The sequence below is a fragment of the Oncorhynchus gorbuscha genome, linkage group LG05, assembly GCF_021184085.1.
Source record: "Oncorhynchus gorbuscha isolate QuinsamMale2020 ecotype Even-year linkage group LG05, OgorEven_v1.0, whole genome shotgun sequence".
NCBI classification, from domain to species: Eukaryota; Metazoa; Chordata; class Actinopteri; order Salmoniformes; family Salmonidae; genus Oncorhynchus; species Oncorhynchus gorbuscha.
In genome coordinates, this window is record NC_060177.1 from 54,651,316 (window position 1) to 54,674,234 (window position 22,919).

Genomic DNA, 22,919 nt, shown 5'->3' on the forward strand with positions numbered 1-22,919 from the left:
GTATATGGTATTTGCTCATAGGTAACTATATATATGTAGATAACATACTATGCAGGTACACAATCATTACAAGTATGTACCCCTCAAGATGCACTTCATTTTAACTAGCTAAATCATGTGTAACACCTAGTAATTACATTGTACATAGGCAGATATTACATGTACTATTGTGTTTATCTTCCCACTTGGATGGCAGGTTGTCAGGATGGGTAATGTACTATATAAGTACACATTAATTACAAATAGGTACCCCTCAAGATACACTTCATTTTAACTATCTAAATCTTATGCAGATGGTACATGCACTCTGTGGTGTACAAGTGGGTTTATCCTCCCATTTGGATGGCAAGGAGGTTCAGGTTGTGGGCAACATACACATTAATTATGTCTTTAAAAATAAAACAAATCTGGGATGACACCTGTATGGTAGACGCCAGTCAGTGAGGTTGACCTATACCTGATCTATTTTTGTAAACTTAACCAAATTAACCCAGATGATACACTTTTGGGGGGCAACTGCTAGCAACAGCATTGAATGGTTATTTGGAAGAGTGTGTATTCAAGGCTTGGCAGTAAGACTGTATTGAGTCCCCAACCCTTTTAATGTTGGACACCAAGTGCATCTGTTCAAGAGAGATTACAACTTTGTGACAGTTGTTACTGAATCGGATGCAGCTGAGAATAAAAAAAACACAAAATTGGTGAATTTAGTGAAACTTGCCCAGTTGTAACAAACATGGTAACAAGCATTTGTTGTTACACCTCTGTACCCCTTTGATAAAGTATTGCCCCCTCTGGAACAAAGCAGAACTTTCTCAATTCCCCAGAATTTCACGGTTGAGGCTGAGCTATGTATGGCATTCACATAGTGTCGCGTGATCGCATAGTCAATATTTTTGGTGCAGATAGCTGTTTTGTGTTCAGCTATTTTTAAATTGAGCATGTATTTCATCTGACCAATGTAAACTAGCCCACCTGGGCATTTGAGCATGTAAACTAAATGTGTTGTACTACAATTTATGAAGTAATTTATCTTGTGTTCTTTACCCGAGCATGGGTGATAGAATACTTTTGTCTCACTTGAGTTGGAACAATGTGTACAATGACTGCAGCGGTGGAAATCATTAGGGGCACCTGGGAGCCAGGTAGAGGGTGCAGGTGCAGGATTCGAGAGCACTGTGCACCACACGGTCTCTGATAAAGCAATGCAGGGGAGGGTTGGACGCAAAGTCTTTGAGCGAGGGATCACTAGAGAATGTGCCAGTGTTTGAGGATCATGCTTTTTGTCTGTATTCAGTGGAAAAACAAACCCTGGCAGATTTCTTGCATTTCTCTTTTTTGGTGAGGGGGGCGTCTCTATCAGTCCCCCGAGCTCGCTTATCAGCCATGTTGAGGAGACTTTCACTGTAGCCGTGTTCAAGGAACCTCTTTTTCATTACTTCAGCTTTAGTCTCAAAATCATTTGATTTGCTGCAGTTTCACCTTAGTCTAAGGAATTGACCAGTAGGAATGTTGCATTTAGAGATTTGGGACGATTACTATAATACCTTAGGAGCCTGTTCCAACTGAGAGGTTTGCGAAAAATACTAGTTTCAAGTGTAGTTTCAAGTTAAAAAATAGTAAGGTCGAGGAAATTGAGAGAAGTACAATGCTTTTCTGCTTTTCTGAAACCGAGGGAGAAGGTCGGGATGCTTTGTTAGGATTCGTAGGCGAGTGAGTAAATTGCCATAACTATTTGTTCTGTTTACCAGCATGCAATCACTGGAAAACAAACTTGAGGATCTACGGTCGAGACTATCCTACCAGCGGGACATTAAAACTGTAATATCTTATGTTTCACCCAGTCGTGCCTGAACAACGACATGGATAATATAGAGCTGGCTGGCTTTTCTGTCTATCGTAAGATGAGGGGTGGGGGTGTCTGTCTATTTGTCAATAACTGCTGGTGCACGATGTCTAATGTTAAAGAAGTCTTGAGGTATTGGTCGCATGAGGTAGAGTACCTCATGATAACCTGTAGACCACACTATCTACCAAGAAAGTTTTCATCTATAATATACGTAGCCATCTATATATCACCACAAACCGATGCTGGCACTAAGAGCGCACTCAATGAGTTGTATAAGGCCATAAGCAAACAAGAAAATGCTCATCCAGAAGCGGCACTCCTCACCGGCTTCATCAATAAGTGCATTGAGGACGTCGTCCCCACAGTGACTGTACGTACATATCCCAAACAGAAGCAATGGATTACAGGCAACATACGCACCGAACTAAAGGCTAGAGCTGCCGCTTTCAAGTAGTGGGACACTAATCCTGACGCTTATAAGAAATCCCGCTATGCCCTCAGACGAACCATCAAACAGGCAAAGTGTCAATACAGGACTAAGATTGAATATAATAATAATAATATAATATATGCCATTTAGCAGACGCTTTTATCCAAAGCGACTTACAGTCATGTGTGCATACATTCTACGTATGGGTGGTCCCAGGGATCGAACCCACTACCCTGGCGTTACAAGCGCCATGCTCTACCAACTGAGCTACAGAAGGACCACCGTAGACTATATCAATCCTGAAGAAGTGTCGTTTCAGAATGACGGGTACTGTAGCTCTGCTGGTGTTTCTATTCTGTCTCTCAAGAGCATGGGTTTAGGGAAGGAGGAGAGTGGAGGGGTCAGATAATGATATCACTCAACAGATTGACAGTGAAGAGAGCTGGGTGAGAGATTTAGATTAAGACCCATAGGCCTGAGACTATAAAGACCACCCACAAATGACCAGCCAGGCCAACACACACACCTGCAGTACACTCCTCTCCCTGCCACCAACCCTTTCTGTCACTTACTCACTCACACACCTAACATTTACAGAAGATTGAGGCCTGTACTCACAAAGTGTCTCAAAGTAGCATCGCTGATCTAGGATAACTGATCAGGTCCCCCTTGTCCATGTGGTCAGCAGATACAGCTGCTGTTTCAGCAGTAAGGACCAGACCCCTGATTGAGTTATTATTATAGGAAAGACCCATTTAATACATTATTGTGGAGATTATTTCCTCTTTCTATTGAATTGTTGTGTCCATTTCTGACATGTTATCATTCATTATAGGGAATGTCATGGAACGTAACCTATTTATCATGTTGTGCAAGATGTGCAACCACAGGGTTTTCATGAGACAAGTTGTACAGGTCTCTCCGCTCTATCCTATCAAGGGACACAGACCCTGTCATCCTAACACATATTCCTCACACCTGTCTCTTGTGCCACAGTGCAGAAAATTATTCTGGAAATGTCCAATCTTTTTCATGCTCTCACTTATGCAGACATTAAACTCATCAGTATTGATAGAAACAATTGTGTTCAGGGTTCTTATCAACATTTCAGAAAAAGGCCTATTTAATGAAGTTGAATTGTAATCTCTTGAATTCCACTAGATAGATGTAATGAGCAACAATTAACCCTGGATTCCATTTGAGCCCTGTTGGTATATTGTATCAATCAAATGCATTTTATAAAGCCCTTTCTGATACAAGTATGTGTGTGAGTGCATATCAGTAGATTGAAAATGGTAAATTCAATATAAATTTTGAACTTTAAAATGACAGATGACAGGTAGGAGCGATAAACACACACACACACACACACACACACACACACACACACACACACACACACACACACACACACACACACACACACACACACACACACACACACACACACACACACACACACACACACACACACACACACACACACACACACACACACACACACACACACACACACACAAACAAACAAACGTTTGTATCACTATGCTTTCTTTATGGTTATGTTCCATTTTACCCACCCACTAGCCGTCAAATCCTTGCGGCTCTTTCCTTGTTTCCTCCATTCCTCACCTCTCTTTCAAAGTGCATCAGAGGAGGAGGCCCAACGGGAGGAACCTCCAATCCTCTCCCCTAATGTGGTTTCAGAGGAGTTGAGTAATGATACAAACAACGACAGAAGAAGCAAGCATTTGACAGCCAGTAACATTTTTAGAGTGCCTGAGTGAGACATTTACATGTCTACTATTCACACACTTGCTTCGTTCCAGCTAGTTAGATGTGCAACCACTGACTAATCTATAGCTAGGGGCATATCTTTAGTCTAGCAATAGATACTGTTGTTTTGGCTGTATGCCAATCATTGAAAAAGATGATCAATGGTTAACCAGTTAGCTGGGATATAACAGTTAGCTAACCACGTACAGTAAAGCAGTCCATCAAGTAAGTCAATAAACACTTATTTTTGTGGCTAGTTTATAATCTTGAATCTAAAGAAGAAACTGAGAAATGTCACCTTATCGTAACATGAATGATATAATGGAGTTAGAAAGGTGAACCTCTATTTTGAAGGGACAGGAAGTGTTGGTTGTGCATTTGACATGCATTCCACATTTAACCTCACGCACATGTGAAAATCGGAATATCAAGTTGTTTTTTTGGTTTATTTGCAAAAACGAGATTCTCGTTCGCGACGGCTCTGTTTTAACGCAGAAAATGATTCATCAACATGGACCCATCCTAGAGCTCTGACTTCTATGATCTTAAATTCATCAACATCACGATTTTTCAAACTTGGTGCAAAACCACGCCCATAAGTAACCTAGCAACATTCAAAGCTGCGCTGACTGGTCAGAGTTTGGACATTCCCTGTGATGAAGTGAGACAGAATGAACGATGAACGCTAGAGGGGAATCACCGCAAACAGGGAGTTTGCTCGTGCCTGCCATGCCACGAACCGTGGGAGGTGTGCAGTTTCGCGGCCTCGTTTGAAACGCGCTAAACGAAAGGCAAGCAACAAGTGCCTCTATAGATAGCTAACATTACATGATTGTCAGCAATAGTGAATCAATGGAGCTATCTTTACAGCTAGAGCTAGCTATGCAGCATATCTTTTGCCAACTAGCACAAATGTCATGTAGCAAAGTATCTCAATATTCATTTCGTAAACACTTACATAACCACACTAAGCTAATGCTAGAAGACGCACACTACTAGACAGCTTTAGCCCAATCGGCATTGTAAACATAGCGATAACAGTTGTTATAATTCAGTTTACAAAACGACTCGTCTGGTGCTGGTTTTCTTTCCGAATTCCCAGTTGTCTTGAACGCACGCACCAAAAGTAATACGTTTCGGGATACTTTTTACTTAACAGTACGTGCTAAATTTAGTTGATTTCTGGTAGCCTATATCATCAAAATAAGAGCCCCACCTGTTTTGAAACCCACATTTTTAGCAACAAAAAAGGGGGGGGGGGTAATACGAGTCACATATCAGTTTGCAAACAATGTAAAAAATATATATATATCATTGAGTTATTAAAGCCGCATACAAACATAGTCTCTTTTTTGTTTTCTTGAGTAAGACAGCTTCAATATGCAGGTATTTCAGCCTAGCACAGTGCTTTCTCTGTTGGTGAGGCAAGTCGGCAGAAAATAGGAGCGTTGCGCTGTGATTGGCTCAGTGTTCTGTCACTTATGGGGACACTAGTCACCGCCAAGTTTAAGTCCTTAGTCAGGGTAGACATCGACAATTCAAGCCCCTTGGGTGCTGCCATAGAGTTACATCAGAAGTGCCCATCCAAAAAGGCTCAAGGTCATTAGCCCCAGATAAAATGATGTCAAAACACATTATATCTACTGTAGCTTTGATTGGACTGATCATGTCAACATCTTACTTTCAAAATCTTAGCTAGCAGTCATCATCATGAATCAAGTCAGCAATCTACCGGCAAATCCTTTTTAGTCCTTGTCATACGAATAGAAATAATGAAGAGAAATTATAGATAAAACGTATCTGTGCCCATCGGCCACTGGACATAAACATTCCACAACAAGTTGGAAATCGCAAATTCAACAATGAGTGGTTTGGAAGGAATAGTGACAGTGGCTAACTGCAAGCATTGCAGTTATAGCCCCTTATAAACTGTGCAGGGAGAGAAGACAGCTAGCTACATTTTGAAGTATTGCATTTGGATTCAAGTGGGTCGCCAACACCATATGTGTAATGCAAAGATTTTTGGTTAAGGGACAGGGCCGGTCAAAATGTATGCATTTGTTACCCGGAGGAAAATGGGGAAAGGTCATGCTTTTTCAATTTCAGTCAGGGAGTGTTTAGTATATTTTTCTTTAATCCAGGGGATGGTCATGTCATTTGTAATCGATTAAATGTCAGCATTTTAGCATTTACGTATTGGATTCTACTATGTGTAGCTTCTGTGTATAACCCAGAAATGCTGCATTCAAAACAATTGAGAACTTGGGAAACAAACAAACTCCGATTGGGAAAATAGTTCTGAACGGTAATCCAACTCGTATTCAAAGTCAGAAACGTTGGCATCTTTCTAAAGCTCAGATAATAATTCATCATTATTTGAGTTCGTTTTTTTTTCTCTCGAGTTCCCAGTTGTTTTGAAAGCACCAAAAAACTCTTGAGCAATTATGCGAGACCACAGCTTGTGAAAAGTTATCTAATTTAAGTGTTTCTTGCAGTCTTTATCCGTTGAAGATAAATTCAATGGGAGTCAAAAGGAGATGGTTCCTCAATGAGGAAAAAGTGATTGGATTAAATCAGGTGTTTGAGGAGTTGTTACCAAATGGGAAGGACGACAGTCCATGTGGAAGGCAGGAATATCAGTATGTCTATGAGTTGTTCTCCCTTTTTTGAGCAATACGTTTATCCTGTCATTTCATATAAATCTAATTTGTACAATTTTTTTTTGAAATTCACTGTAAATTCATTGGGTAGGCCTACAGGATAAAACAGTAGTTCCCTACCTTTTTTGGTTACTGTACCACCAACAGAATTTGGCTCTGCCCGGAGTACCCCTGAAGTACCCCCTCATGTGCATTTTACTAGTAGACCTATGGCGTCATGAGTCTTCTCAAGTACCCCTAGTGGATAGGCCAAGTAACCGGAGGGGTCCTAGTAGCCCTGGTTGGGAACCATTGGGCCCAAAGCTAGACTTGGCCTACAATAGCTTGTTGTACACTTATTTTGAAAAATGTATTTACTACTACAGCTTGCTCTTGCTTGCTGATTTTAAAATGAAGAAACCAAAATAACTGGGGCGTATTCATTACGTCGATTCTGTTGCAAAATGTTTCGCAAACAGACCTAAAATTGGAGGGACCTACCTGAATTATTCCAATAGAAACTCTTGTTTTTCTCCATTTGCTTCTGTTTGGTTCTAAACGGTTTCCATAATGAATACACCCATGGCTGGGAGCAAGAAGAAAGAGAGAGAGCACGTGCGATGTTGTGATCAAATACACCACATGAGTAGCCTGCTAATGTCCCTTTCTGGACCTTGTAAACTATACTCCCTCTATATAGATCAATTCTTGTATGTTATTTTATTCCTCATGTTTCTATTTTATTTGTATTATTATTATAAAACTCTGCGTTGTTGGGAATGGCTCGTAAGCAATGTTGCCTCAATTATTTTCCGGCACTGAGCAGATTTTTAGGTCTGTCGAGCTCACACTTGAATGCTGTGAAAATCCTTTGCAACTTCTGGTATATGTTTTCTGGTGCCCAAGTAGCCTGCTTTGGCTTTTTGATCAGTGTGGCCTACCATAAAAACTATGGAGAAAATGCATCCCATAACATTTTAACATGGAAATAGCTGTTCTGTCATTCAACCTACAGTAGCAGTAGAATGTGTGTTGTTCATTGTAGGCCTACAATCAATTAAACCTTTGAAAAAAAACATGTAGGGATTGACATGAACCTGTTTATCCACTTGTCCTTCAGAAAAGGAGGTGACTGAAAATGTGTTGTTTGATGCAAAATAAAATGCATTATTATTCCCATACCGTTATTACAGAGAATCAGACAAATTATGAAATCCTCTGCCTATTAGCCACTTAACTTATTCAAGCCTGTCTCAAAATACAACACTGCCCCTTTATTAAGACAGAAAAAAGCTCTTTACCTGACTTGCTTTTCAAAGATGGCTAGAAATGCATACGTTTTGTGCTCTTGTAGGAAGCAACAACTTCCATTGCTGAAATAATAGCTATAACTGGGCTACTAAATGACTTACTAGCAAAGAATATGAACAAATGTGATCTCAAAACAAGCGCATCTACTCACAACCACTCGTGCTGTAAACACAGTCCAGTTCAAAGTGAATGGCACAAATCCATATATGGCAATGGTCTATTTGCATATACTGTAGGGATACTGCAGCTCTGATAGGATACAGTGCACCGGTCTGTGTAGAGTATGGGCCTGTCAATGCAATAGAATCCTACTTCAATGCACTCTGCATACAAGAAAATATCTGTCATAGTTTGTTTTGTTTTGTTATGTTGCATTGAAAGTGACTAATATTGTGTTGATTCGATCTCAATTCCCACAGTAAATGGAAACGTTGATAGTGTTAACTAAAGGGGATAACTAGAAAGTTGAGTAAAGTTCAATCTCGTTGCTTCTCTGCGTGGGCTGACATTTCTTCTGTGAGGCAGTCCTGGGAGAGCTGTGCGCCTGTTCGCAGCTTAGAGGGAACATTGCTCGTAAGCAAGCATGTCACGGTAAAGTCTACAACAGTTGTATTCGGCACATGTGGCAAATAAAATTAGATTTGATTTTATGCAGTCATTTTGGTATGAAGCATTCGAAGAAGGATGTTTGAGTGGTTATTGTCTTGCTCTTCACTGTAATCAGAGGGCTAATACCAATACTATACATGCCACTCTCTCTTGGCTAAAAGTAAAGGAGAGACTGACTGCATCACTTTTTGTTTTAATATAAAAAGCATTGATATGTTAAATTGCAAATAGTTTCCATAGTTAAATTACACACAGCTCTGACACACACACTTACCTCACCAGCTATGTGTGACATTTTAAATGTATGTACACTACCGTTCAAAAGTTTGGGGTCACTTAGAAATGTCCTTGTTTTTGGGGTTACTTAGAAATACAGGTTTTGTGCTCTTGTAGGAAGCAACCACTTCCATTGCTGAAATTAGCTATAACTGGGCTACTAACTGAGTTACTAGCAAAGAATATGAACAAATGTGATCTCAAAACAAGCACATCTACTCACAACCACTCGTGCTGTAAACACAGTCCAGTTCAAAGTGAATGGCACCCACCAGCCTTATTATCCTTTTAAATTGAATTATTAATGACATTACATATGTCATAAGGCCTTTCTTTGAGGCCCTAGTTATACCCTAATATAGTAGTATTAGGAATCTTCTGGTTTACAGGTCGCATCAGGCCACACTATGCTGGCTTGCAAAGTGATGTGAAGTTCCTATTGGAATCGAGCCAGAGTTAGGATATCAAACACGTGGAATTGTCAAATCATCCGAAACCCGCATTCAGAATGAGTGCCAGGGTAAGGAAAATTGAGTACTGAGACTACCTCAATCATCTAACCCGAAACAATAATCTCAGTAAACTTTTGCAATAAATCTAATTACTAACAGATTGGATTAGTTTAGATAACTGTATGTTCTTTATCATTGTGTAGCATAAAATTAATCAACCATTCAATGTACATGCAATAACACAGATATTACAGTAAAACAAATCAAATCAAATGTATTTATAAAGTTATTTTTATATCCTCAGATTTAATAAAGTGCTTATACAGAAACCCATCTTAAAACCACAAACAGCAAGCAATGCAGATGTAGATGCACGATGGCTAGGAAAAACTCCCTAGAAAGGCAGGAACCTATGAATAAACCTAGAGAGGAACCAGGCTCTGAGGGGTGGCCTGTCCTCTTCTGGCTGTGCCAGGTGGAGATTATAAGAGTACATGGCCATTAAGGCCAGAATGTTCATAGATGACCAGCAATGTCAAATAATAATCACAGTGGTTGTAAAAGGTGCATCAGTTCAGCACCTCAGGAGTAAATGTCGGTTGGCTTTTCATAGCCGAGCATTCAGAGATCGAGACAGCAGGTGCGGGAGAGAGAGAGAGTCAAAAACAGCAGGTTCGGGACAAGGTAGCACCTCTGGTGAACGGGTCATGGTTACATAGCCGCAGGCAGAACAGTTGAAACTGGAGCAGCAGCACGCCTGGTGAACAGGTCAGGGTTCCATAGCCTCAGGCAAAACTGCCAGGAGTCATCAGGCCAGGTAATCCTGAGGCATAGTCCCATTAGAGAGAGAGATTAATTAGAGGCAGCATACTTAAATTTAAACTGACCCTATCCCCGACTATTGTAGCATAGACAATGGAAGCTGAGACAGGGGGGGACACTGTGACCTTGTCCAACGATAGCCCTGGACAGGGCCAACCAGACAGGATATAACCCCACCCATTTTGCCAAAGCACAGTCCCCACACCACTAGAGGAATATCAACAGACGACCAACTTACTACTACAAGGCCGAGTATAGCCCACAAAGTTCTCCTCCACCGCACAAGCCCGAGTTGGAGCAAAACCGGACAGGAAGATCATGTCAGTGACTCAATCCACTTATGTCGAGTATAACGAAAAAAGCCTGCCACGATGTGACACATCCCTCTTAGGTATGGCATGAAAAAGCACGAGTAAACCAGTAACTCAGCCACCGTAATAGGGTCAGGGACAGAGAATCCCAGTGGGGCAGAGGGGAGCCGGCCAGGCAGAGACAGCATGGACAGTTCGTCACTCCCGTGCCTTGCAGTTCACATTCGCACCCCTGGGCCAGGCTACACTCAATCATAGGACCTACTGAAGAGACAAGTCTTCAGTAAAGACTTAAAAGGTCGAGACTGAGTCTGCGTCTTTCACGTGGATAGGCTGACCATTCCATACAAATGGATCTCTATAGGAGAAAGCCCTGCCTCCAGCTGTTTGCTTAGAAATTCTAGGGACAATAAGGGGGCCTGCGTCTTGTGACTGTAGCGTACGTGTAGGTATGTACGGCAGGACCAATTGTAGTCCATGTAATGCTTTGTAGGTTATCAGTAAAACCTTGAAATCAGCCCTAACAGGAAGCCAGTGTCGAGAGGCTAGCACTGTAGTAATATATTACAATTTTGGGGTTCTAGTCAAGATTCTAGCAGACATATTTAGCACTAACTGAAGTTTATTTAGTGCTTTATCCGGGTAGCCGGAGAGTAGAACATTGCAATAGTCTAATCCAGTAGGGTATAGTAGTTAAGTAAAAAATACTTGAAAGTACTACTTATGTAGTTTTTTGGGGTATCTGTACTTTACTATTTATATTTTTGACTACTTTTACTTCACTAGATTCCTAAAGAAAAGCGTACTTACTGACCACAACTAATAACCACAACTACAGGCCACAACCACACAACTACAGACCACAACCACACAACTACTGACCACAACTAATAACCACAAATACTAACCACGACCACAATTACTGACCACAACCACACAACTACTGACCACAATTACTGACCACAACCACACAACTACAGACCACAACCATACAACTACTGACCACAACCACACAACAACTGACCACAGCCACAGAACTACTGACCACACAACTACTGGCCACAACTACTGGCCACACCAACACAACTACAGACCATAACTACTTACCTCAACTCCTGTCCACAAATACTGACCACAACCACACAACTACTGACCAAAAGTATGTGAGCAGCATTAGGTGAAGATGGATGAGAAATACTCCTACAAGACAGATGGAAATATATACTTTCTGGAAAATGTACCTGTTAGTGTATCAATAGCAACAGGATGGCCATTCTCTCATTTCAAAAGAAACGTTCTGGAATTTCTGTTTCTTACGATGTGAAAAAATCAAGAGCAACGGTGTAGTAGATGGTAAATGCAAACACAGGTTAGCCACCTATTGGGGAAGAATTCATTAAAACTATATGTATATGTACTGTAGACAAACAGTGGTTATGTGTAGGATGATCCGGCAGAATCAATTCTTCCTTAGCAGTTGACTGTACAGTATGTTATTATTCTACACAAGATTAAAACAATCATGAATGAGCATCATTAGGTTAATATGAATGAGAAAACATATTGAAAAAATGCAAGATGTTTTCAGGGAAAGTGTATTTTTCAGAACAAGTCAAATGGTGGTAACAATATAGGCAGTTTTCATGTTTTTCTCGTGTATCACTTTAATCAGATTATTGACAAAATGTCTGTCTTTCTCATTTTCTTCCACTACCACAAAAATAACTTTTAAAGAGCTTTAGCAAGCCTCACAATTTTACTTATAAAGTTACCCTCAAGTTATACCTCATTGTTTCACAGATTCATTGAATCACAGCCCTGCCAGACTGATATCAGTGCAGCGTTTAATGTAAGCTTGCCGGATCAGGCGGCTTTGTGAGGCTACAGGGGTCCTGAAATTCAAAATCAAATATCTAAATAGTCCTTGGTATGACCATCTTAAAACAATTCCATATGTTAGCGAATTAGAAAGACAGCCCCAGGCCCTTAGACCTTAATGTTGTGTGTTGTGTTCCAGTCACAGAGTTCTTGGATTGACGACACCTTCTGCAAGAGAGAGTGTATTAAATTCATCCCAGCATGTGGAGACATACACAGGTGCACTGGAATTGGTATTTGCTGAACAATGTCAAAATGTCATATGATAGTAGTGTTGGAATAATAATTGCAATAACTTTTACCATGTCTGGTTTTTGAAAAAGCTAACTTTTGGTAACCATACTAACTGTTCCAGGGAAACTCTAGCTATGTGGTTATGTTGCTCATGTATCATTTCCTGTTTATTGCAGATGTTCAGTCCCTCCAGGATATCTTGATTCTGTGATAGCAGAATTTTTTGCAAAATCCACAATTCCCCCGCATGTTATGCGAGGACTTGCATATTTGACCGCATAAAACAGTCAAATCATTCCAATATTATTGCATAAAAATGGACCCATTGCCGCAGTACAAGAAGAGGGCTCGTAATTTCAACCAATCACCACAAGCCACATGCCAACAAATGTTTTCCCTCGTCATTGCATTTTTTTTTTACAAATTTGACAAAATCTTCACATAATGTCATAATTGCAGCAGCAAAATTTTCATAAAAAATGTATCATAAAAAATAAAAAAGATATCATAAAAAATCTCTGCGGAATCCTGAAGGGACTGTGTGTCAAGTATGCCAAAACCTAATAAGATATGACTTTACTGTGTGTGCGTGTGTGTGCATGTTTTGAGAGTGAGATTTCCCATGTTAGTGTAAAGGTAAACTAACTCCATGTATAATATCATGACATTTATAGGGACAGCAATGCATTTTTGTGCCAATGTTTAACAACTATAAAGGTTTGAGTTTTTCCTCTCTCCCCCCAGATGCTACTGCGGACGTCTGGTAGGGGAGCACACCTGGCTGGAGACTGGCCCCTTCATCTCCCACTGGCCTGGGCCCCAGGCAGTGCAAGAAGAGAGGTGGTCAGTGGAGTGTCACACACAAGCCAGTGCCACCGATGCCTACGGAACCATTGACTTCCAGGACAGCGCTGACCGTAACTGCCATGCCAAGGTCTGTAGCTATTGCTGCATTCATGTGCTAGTCGAAACTAGGAAACTCCGAAATATCCAACTGAGCGTGCAACGATGCTACCCGAGTTTCCCACTTGTATTTACCACTTGGAAGCTTGTTAGGAACTGTTATCTCATATTCATGTGGTTGACCATGCTTTATGTGATGATGACTGTGCAGTACGTTCGTGTTGCGGTCGACACAAAGGCTGAGGCTCTGCTGCAGCTGATGCTGAGGGAGTGGCAGATGGAACGGCCTAAACTACTGCTGACGGTCCACGGGGGAGCAGAGAACTTCCCTCTCCCCCTCAAGGTTAGACAGGCCTTCAGCAAAGGCCTGATAACTGCAGCCCAGAGCACTGGAGCCTGGATATTCACAGACGGCATCAACACAGGTGTGTGAAATAATGCAGATTCATTTTGCACTGGGGCTTTAATTAAGACAGTAAGCATGGGTGGATGTGAGCATCTGTGTGTGTGATTTTGGCTGACTACATATATGTGTGTAAGTGGACTGAGTATCCGACCCTTCCTAGGTGTGTCCCTGTATGTAGGGGAGGCTGTGAAAGCATACGGCACCAATGGCCGCAGGAAGAGGAACGCTGTAGGGGTCACGCCCTGGGGCGTAATTGACAACCACGGTGACCTTATAGGGAGAGATGTGAGTGTTGTTCTCTGTAAATATATCAGTGCTTTTAAGGAACGTTTCAAATGAACCTTTTACTGCAGCAGGCTAAATCAGGGTCACACAGAATGTTTCTTGGTAAGTCTTAAACAAATTTACCTTCAAACAAAAGCATACACCTCACACACATGGTTATGGGCTTAAAAAAAGAAGACATCTATAGAGTTGAAATGTAGTGCATTTTGAGAATGCACTCCAATATTGCACTTGTATACATCACAGAAGACTGAAATAAAACCATTTGACATAGAAACACTGGATTTTAAGCGGCTTTTTTGAAATCAATATGAATAACACTCCACCCATGAGGCCACTAGGTCATTTGACTGCAGGAAAGAGCTACACCATTCTGCCACCTTATAAGTGTATTTTTTGCACAGATCTGTACTAATGTTAACCACAGAAATGTCACCTTTTATCTCCTTTGAGCTACCATGTGCTCTCACTTTTCCGCTTGGACTATGTCAAATCCTCTATTTTCTCTCAACCTGCTTTCTGACCTGTTTTTCTGTCCTGTTTTCTGATACTTAACCCAGGTGCTCAGGCCTTACCAGCCCCTGAGAAGCCCCTTGAGCAAAACTGTGTGTTTGAACAGCCTGCACTCCCACTTCCTGTTAGTGGACGATGGAACTCTGGGGAAACATGGCTGCCAGCTGGGACTCAGGAGGAAGCTGGAGAGACACATTCAACTGCAGAAGATCCATCCTAGTGTGTGGCTTTGTGCATGTGTTTGTCTGTGTGTGTGAATGAGAGTGTGTATGTGAATGTGTTGACGCGTGTGTGTGTGTGTGTGTGTGTGTGTGTGTGTGTGTGTGTGTGTGTGTGTGTGTGTGTGTGTGTGTGTGTGTGTGTGTGTGTGTGTGTGTGTGTGTGTGTGTGTGTGTGTGTGTGTGTGTGTGTGTGTGTGTGTGTGTAAGGAAAATAGAGACTCCAATGTGTGTGTGTGTGTGTGTGAGTATTGTAATACACATGTGTTTAACAGTCTATGTGTGTGTGTGTGTGTGTGTGTGTGTGTGTGTGTGTGTGTGTGTGTGTGTGTGTGTGTGTGTGTGTGTGTGTGTGTGTGTGTGTGTGTGTGTGTGTGTGTGTGTGTGTGTGTGTGTGTGTATCTCTCTCTGGCAGGGGTTAACCAGGGTGTGCCAGTGTTGTGTGTGGTGGTGGAGGGCGGCCCTGACATTGTGTCCATGGTGTTGGACTATGTGAGCAGTGTGCCCCCCGTGCCTGTGTTCGTCTTCGAGGGATCAGGCCGGTCGGCTGACTTGCTGGCATTCTTGCACAAACAGACCGCTATGGATAGGTGTGCAGTGCCACTCTCGTCATCTATACTTTTTTTCAGGTTTTCGCTCTCAAAATCACACTTTAAAAAAAATAGAGAAACAACATAATTGGATGTTCTAAGTACACAACAATGATAAAACCAAAAGTTAAAAAAGAAGGGTTCCGTTTTTTTGGGGTAGTTACCCGTTAACTCAAGTGTGAATGCATTTAGCACTGTTGTTTGGTTAGCAGCGTTTCTGTAGGGCACACGTGATGGAGTTTGCAAAACAAATGCCCACTGCATTGATGCAAATAATCATGATATCATTCTGCTAGGTAGGCATAGGCTTCATTCCATAGTCCACATTTAATTGGGATGTTTTTTGGGAAATCCTTTCCATCTACCAGAAGGCTTTCATTAACATCGCAGCATTTTTTCCTGTTCAGTATTTTTTGGGGGTGTGGGCAACAATTTAGCAGCGGCGGTACGTCACTGCTAAATTAAATCAGGGGAAACACTGCTTACGTGTTGAAGACTTTGGTGCTTGTCCATGTAGAGGAACGACAGAACTACAGAGACACACGATTGAATAGAGCCCTGAGGTTTCCCTGACTACCGCGCAACCTGTCCAAAGAAAATGCTGAGCCCTAAAGGACAGATTGAAGTTTACTAGGGGGGAGGGGCTGGTCCAACTTAAGGTGTAATAAAAAAAGGCACCTTTTTGGGGCCCCCAAAAGTAAAACATATTTTGACATGACCCTCCACAGCGACCCTGTGTTAATAAACGGGGATATTGACTTTGCCACTTTTGTGGCACTGTCGATGCCGCGCATGGCTACGGGCCAGAAGGTTGAGAGTTAACCGACCACCACAGACGAGCTCACTCTCCCTGCCTGTTTCATTTACACTACGATCAGAGCTGGCTGCAGATAGTGATCAGCTAGGGGGGGAATCTGATTTTCAACATTTTGATGCATTATTTATAATGATGTCAAATATATGCAACTCATTTTCCACCAACAGATTTCTGTGTCAATGCACCACACAACCAATAAACAAAGCATGCCGAATTCGTGCACTTCAATATCATGGTTTGCGTTTTCAACACTGCAATAGATAGGCTATGTCAATTCTGACAGAAAATACAGTAAATACTTCCCTCCCTAACTTGTGGGCTTACCCAGTATCGAAGGCTTGGCTTGACAATGTCTGAATGTCATTAAACTTTTTGGTGTTTCGTAACAGATGTCTCTTTCTTTTCATCAATTGGCCGCTGCACAGTTTGGATTAATTGATTGATTTTAATTGTCGGTTAAAAAAATACGTATACAGTGCATTCTAAAAGTATTCAGACCCCTTCTCTTTTTTCACATTTTGTTACGTTACAGCCTTATTCTAAAATTGATTAAATATTTTTTTTACTCATCAATCTACACACAATATCCCACAATGACAATGCGAAAACAGGTTTTTAGACATGTTTGCACAATAAAAACAGAAATACTTTATTTACAGACCCTTTGCCATGAGTCTCGAAATTGAGCTGAGATGCATCCTGTTTCCATTGATCATCCTTGAGATGTTTCTACAACTTGATTGGAGTTCACCTGTGGTAAATACAATTGATTGGACATGATTTGGAAAGGAACACGCCTGTCTATATAAGGTTCCACAGTTGACAGCACATGTCAGAGAAAAAACCAAGCCATGAGGTTGAAGGAATCAGGCCTTTATGGAAGAGTATCCAGACGGAAGCCACTCCTCAGTTAATGGCACATGACAGCCCACTTGGAGTTTGCCAAAAGGCACCTAAAGGACTCAGACCATGAGAAACAACATGCTCTGGTCTGACGAAACCACTATTGAACTCTTTGGCCTGAATGCCAAGCGTCACATCTGGAGGAAGCCAGGCACCGCTCATCCCATGGCCATATCATCCCTACGGTGAAGAATGGTGGTGGCAGCATCATGCTGTGGGGATGTTTTTCAGCAGCAGGGACTGGGAGACTAGTCAGGATCGAGGGAAAGATGAACGGAGCAAAGTACAGACAGTTCCTTGATGATAACCTGCTTCAGAGCGCTCAGGACCTCAGACTGAGGCAAAGGCTTACCTTCCAACAGGACAATGACCCTAAGCACACAGCCAAGACAACGCAGGAGTGGCTTTGCAACAAGTCTCTGAATGTCCTTGAGTGGCCCAGCCAGAGCCCGGACTTGAACATCTCTGGAGAGACCTGAAAATATCTGTGCAGCGACGCTCCCCATCCAACCTGACAGAGTTTGAGAGGATCTGCAGAGAAGAATGGGAGAAACTCCCCAAATAAAGGTGTTCCACGCTTGTAGCGTCATACCTAAGAAGACTCAAGGCTGTAATCGCTGCCAAAGGTGCTTCTACAAAGTACTGAGTAAAGGGTATGAAAACTTATATAAATTTTATATTTCATTTTTTATTTTTGCTTTATCATTATGGGGTATTGGTTGTAGATTGATGAGGGGGGGAAACAATTTAATCCATTTTAGAACAAGGCAGTAAACTTAACAAAATGTGGAAAAAGTGAAGGGGTCTGAATACTTTCCGAATGCACTATATACACAAATATTTTAAGTCCCCGAGATTGCACAATGAAGTCGGGAACTTATTTCCATTGTGGTCCTTATTTCTTTTACATAAATACATATACAATTACACAGATACAGACACATTACAGAGATACATTACATAAATACATATATGATTACATAGATACAGACACATTACAGAGATAGAGACAACAAATGCTCATCCTCAAGATGAGTATGGGGGGGATTAAATACAATTCTTACAAGCTTGTTTGGCTGGTAGCTTATTCATTAGATGTTTGGGGCTGCTGGTGAACCATGATATTCAGGTATAATCACAGGGAAACTGGACCAGTGCACTTGCCAGAGTCTTTAGGGTGTCTATAGCTGGGTTTCCATCCAATTGGCGACAGATTTTCATGTGAATATTATAAAATCTTCATAAAAACAATATGCCATTTCAGAGTTTCCTTTCCTGTTTTACTGGATATTTTAGAAATTTTACGGACATCCATATACATTCAGATATTGTTGGATTGTAGGAGTACATCTGGTAGGCCTGAAACAGTCTTCCTCACCTAAAGTTCAACTGTCGGACTCAGTTGGAGCGTCAGGGTGTACTGCCTTCATATCATAGGCATACAGTAGCTAAAGATGAATAATAGCCATACCATACCAAACCTTCACAAACATTTCTAAACTTTATTAGGGTAATATCAAAAGTAAGTCAAGCCATTGTTAATACAAGCAGAAGACAAAATCTCCCCTGTGCCCCCCCAAAAAACACACAACCCTGCCCAAAGCATCAACAAAAAAAATTGGACAACCCTCCCCTATTTGGATCACCCCTCCACAACAGTAAATTTCGATCTGTCCCTAACACAGTGGAAGACCCAGAGTTTTTCCTGGTCTAGTTACGTGCTCAGGAAAATCTCAGGGCTCTACTCATTTGTATGCGTAGCTCTGTAGTCAGTGTGTATGCGGAATACTGTATGTAGGTACAGCATACAGATGAAAAACATGCTGTTTTTTGGGCCAAAATATGACAAAAATTTGAACTGAGTGGAAGAGGAACCTAGCCATCCAGACCTCATATCTTAGCATATGGTCAGGCCAAATGGACCCATGTTGTTAGCCTGTGTCTTACTGTATCTCACTGGTGTATCAGTCTGTACTTACTGTGTTGGTACTGTGTACAGGCAGCTGGACACAGACATCAAGGAGGACTTCCTTCTGAGGATAGGGGGCATGTTTGGTCTGGAGAGAGCAGACGTCAACCAGCTCTACAACCTTCTGATGGAGTGTATGGACTACAGACAGTCTGTGAGTAATGTGACTGTGGGCCGGTTGCCTACTCATGGACTAAAATGCACTTTCAATTGAGATTCTCATTTAAAGAATGATTTAGGCTTAACCTGGGTCTAGGAAACCATCCCATCCATGTTCAGTTCATGATTATTTTCTACTATTCAACAAGCTCCCAGGCGTAGTATAATGTTTACATAAAGGGTGGAAATCCAATGACTGTCATTCACTGCATAGAACTATTTATATATTTATAAAACACAGATCACAATCTTCGACTCGGAATCCGAAGATCAACAGGAGGCAGACTGCGCCATTTTGATGGCCACACTGAAAGGTACCCCTCCTCCTGCCCTTTATGCTTGTGTCTTTCACTGGAATGTGTGATGCCATTCAGTAGATACTCAGATGAGACTTGACCTAGTCATGTCGTGCCTAGGTCTGTGGTGGTCATGACATTTTGTCAGCTGGTGATTGTCAAACAAATAACTGCCGGTTTGCTAATTGACCGTTAATTAACATAAACACATTTAGCGTCTCCTAGCTTCCATGCTTAGCCTACAAGCCACCGATGAAGACCTTCGTAACATCTACATTTCAAAAATTCAATTAAATCAATTTAATATAGCCTACACCATCACAATATTCTGTAGCTCACTTGGTAGAGCATGGCGCTTGTAACGCCAGGGTAGTGGGTTCGATTCCCGGGACCACCCATACGTAGAATGTATGCACACATGACTGTAAGTCGCTTTGGATAAAAGCGTCTGCTAAATGGCATATATTATTATTATTATTACAATAAATCCATGATGTATTTTTAGACAGGTCTAAAGAAACATGATATGAAGATAATTTAGTCTATTTCAGAAGAACAGAATAGCATACTCGAGTTGTCCTTATGTTGGGCCCTGATCTGGCTATGCCATATGGCTGTGGGCTACACTAGTTAATTTAGCAGACAAGATATGCTTAGAATTCTTTGGCATTATTTTATATTATTATATAGTATGAAGAATACAATTGAACATAGCTGAATAAAATTGAAAGGATATTTTCTCCAAACGATTTGAGGGAGTGCGCACATGCCGCTAGTCTATGTTGAGCGGCTAACAAAGAAACAGGTTCTCCGATTTGCTTAATTTAGAGTTATTTATGCAACTTTAGTTGTGATACAAATGTTGGGCTATATGTTTTGATATTTAATACATTCTAAAGGCTGCATGATGCGACTCTAATAATGATTTGAAAAAAGTTGCATGAAAGGCATGTGATTTGCTTTGTTGCTTGCGCAGGCTGCACACACTTCATCAGTCTCCCATTCACAATTTGACAAGCACTTGACAATGCCTCGAATTTCCCAGCAGCATCTCCTTTGTGTGGCTGTAATACCCACAAAAGAATAAATAAAAACATGCCTTTTGCGGCCAGTGGCCGTTGTGCCCTTGTGCTGAATATAATAATTTGAATTCCTTTCTCCCAGCTGTTTGCCCCAAAGCACCTCTCACTCACATGGCTCTCTCAGATATCTCAATTCTTATTAGCCAATACCCTTCACATGATAGGGTCCTTCTCGCAGGCATCCCAGGTCCTTCTCACAGGCTACAAGTGAAGACAGACAAATTGGGGATGCAACTGCGAGCGCCTTTATCTAATTCTGAGGTGCATATTGAAGGTGTTGGAGGAACTGTCCATATTTACTTTTTGTCAGCCAACAAGATGAGAAGGCCTAACGAACAGCAAAAGCACTGGCCCATGTCAATCTACTATCCTCAATAGTACAAAAGTTGACCTATTCTACTGGTCAAAATGTCCTTCTGTGCGATAAATAAATATTCCAAACATTGTCTGGGACAGTTGTGGGATCCGATAGATCTCAAATTACTACAACCACTAGCATCAACAAACGTTTTCAAATAAAATAAAATAACATTTTATTGGTCACATATACATGGTTAGCAGATGATATTGTGAGTGTAGTGAATTGCTTATGCTTCTAGTTCCGACAGTGCAGCAATATCTAACAATTCCACAACAAATACCTAATACACACAAATCTAAGGAAAGGAATGAGCAATGTCAGAGCGGCATAGGCTAAGATAGACAGTATAGAATACAGTATATATATATATTTATATACATACATACATACATACATACATACATACATACATACATACATACATACATACATACATACATACATACATACATACATACATACATACATACATACATACACACACACACACACACACACACACACACACACACACACACACACACACACACACACACACACACATACATACATACATACATACATATATATATATATATATATATATACATATATATACAATGGGGAGAACAAGTATTTGATACACTGCCGATTTTGCAGGCTTTCCTACTTACAAAGCATGCAGAGGTCTGTCATTTTGATTATAGGTACACTTCAACTGTGAGAGACGGAATCTAAAACAAAAATCCAGAAAATCACATTGTATGATTTTTAAGTCATTAATTAGCATTTTATTGCATGACATAAGTATTTGATACATCATAAAAGCAGAACTTAATATTTGGTACAGAAACCTTTGTTTGCAGAGATCATACATTTCCTGTAGTTCTTGACCAGGTTTGCACACACTGCAGCAGGGATTTTGGCCCACTCCTCCATACAGACCTTCTCCAGATCCTTCAGGTTTCGGGGCTGTCGCTGGGCAATACGGACTTTTAGCTCCCTCCAAAGATGTTCTATTGGGTTCAGGTCCGGAGACTGGCTAGGCCACTCCAGGACCTTGAAATGCTTCTTACGGAGCCTTAGTTGCCCTGGCTGTGTGTTTCTGGTCATTGTCATGCTGGAAGACCCAGCCACGACCCATCTTCAATGCTCTTACTGAGGGAAGGAGGTTGTTGGCCAAGATCTTGTGATACATAGCACCATCCATCCTCCCCTCAATACGGTGTAGTCATCCTGTCCCCTTTGCAGAAAAGCATCCCCAAAGAATGATTTCCACCTCCATGCTTCACGGTTGGGATGGTGTTCTTGGGGTTGTACTCATCCTTCTTCTTCCTCCAAACACGGCGAGTGGAGTTCAGACCAAAAAGCTCTATTTTTGTCTCATCAGACCACATGACCTTCTCCCATTCCTCCTCTGGATCATCCAGATGGTCATTGGCAAACTTCAGACGGGCCTGAACATGCGCTGGTTTGAGCAGGGGGACCTTGCGTGCGCTGCAGGATTTTAATCCATGACGGTGTAGTGTGTTACTAATGGTTTTCTTTGAGACTGTGGTCCCAGCTCTCTTCAAGTCATTGACCAGGTCCTGCCGTGTAGTTCTGGGCTGATCCCTCACCTTCCTCATGATCATTGATGCCCCACAAGGTGAGATCTTGCATGGAGCCCCAGACCGAGGGTGATTGACCGTCATCTTGAACTTCTTCCATTTTCTAATAATTGCGCCAACAGTTGTTGCCTTCTCACCAAGCTGCTTGCCTATTGTCCTGTAGCCCATCCCAGCCTTGTGCACGTCTACACTTTTAGTCCTGATTTCTTTAGACAGCTCTCTGGTCTTGGCCATTGTGGAGAGG

At 41.5% G+C, this 22,919-nt stretch overlaps 1 protein-coding gene across 1 annotated transcript in view; it reads left to right on the forward strand.

The window, feature by feature from the left end:
• Positions 1–9,395: 9,395 nt before the first annotated feature.
• LOC124034896 (transient receptor potential cation channel subfamily M member 6-like) overlaps positions 9,396–22,919 on the forward strand; it is a 75,337-nt gene continuing 61,813 nt past the window's right edge. Inside the window, 9 exon segments of the mRNA XM_046348296.1 lie at positions 9,396–9,407; positions 12,490–12,569; positions 13,329–13,518; positions 13,699–13,912; positions 14,054–14,178; positions 14,739–14,910; positions 15,325–15,565; positions 19,219–19,342; positions 19,589–19,661. Coding sequence (XP_046204252.1) covers positions 9,396–9,407; positions 12,490–12,569; positions 13,329–13,518; positions 13,699–13,912; positions 14,054–14,178; positions 14,739–14,910; positions 15,325–15,565; positions 19,219–19,342; positions 19,589–19,661 — 1,231 coding nt within the window.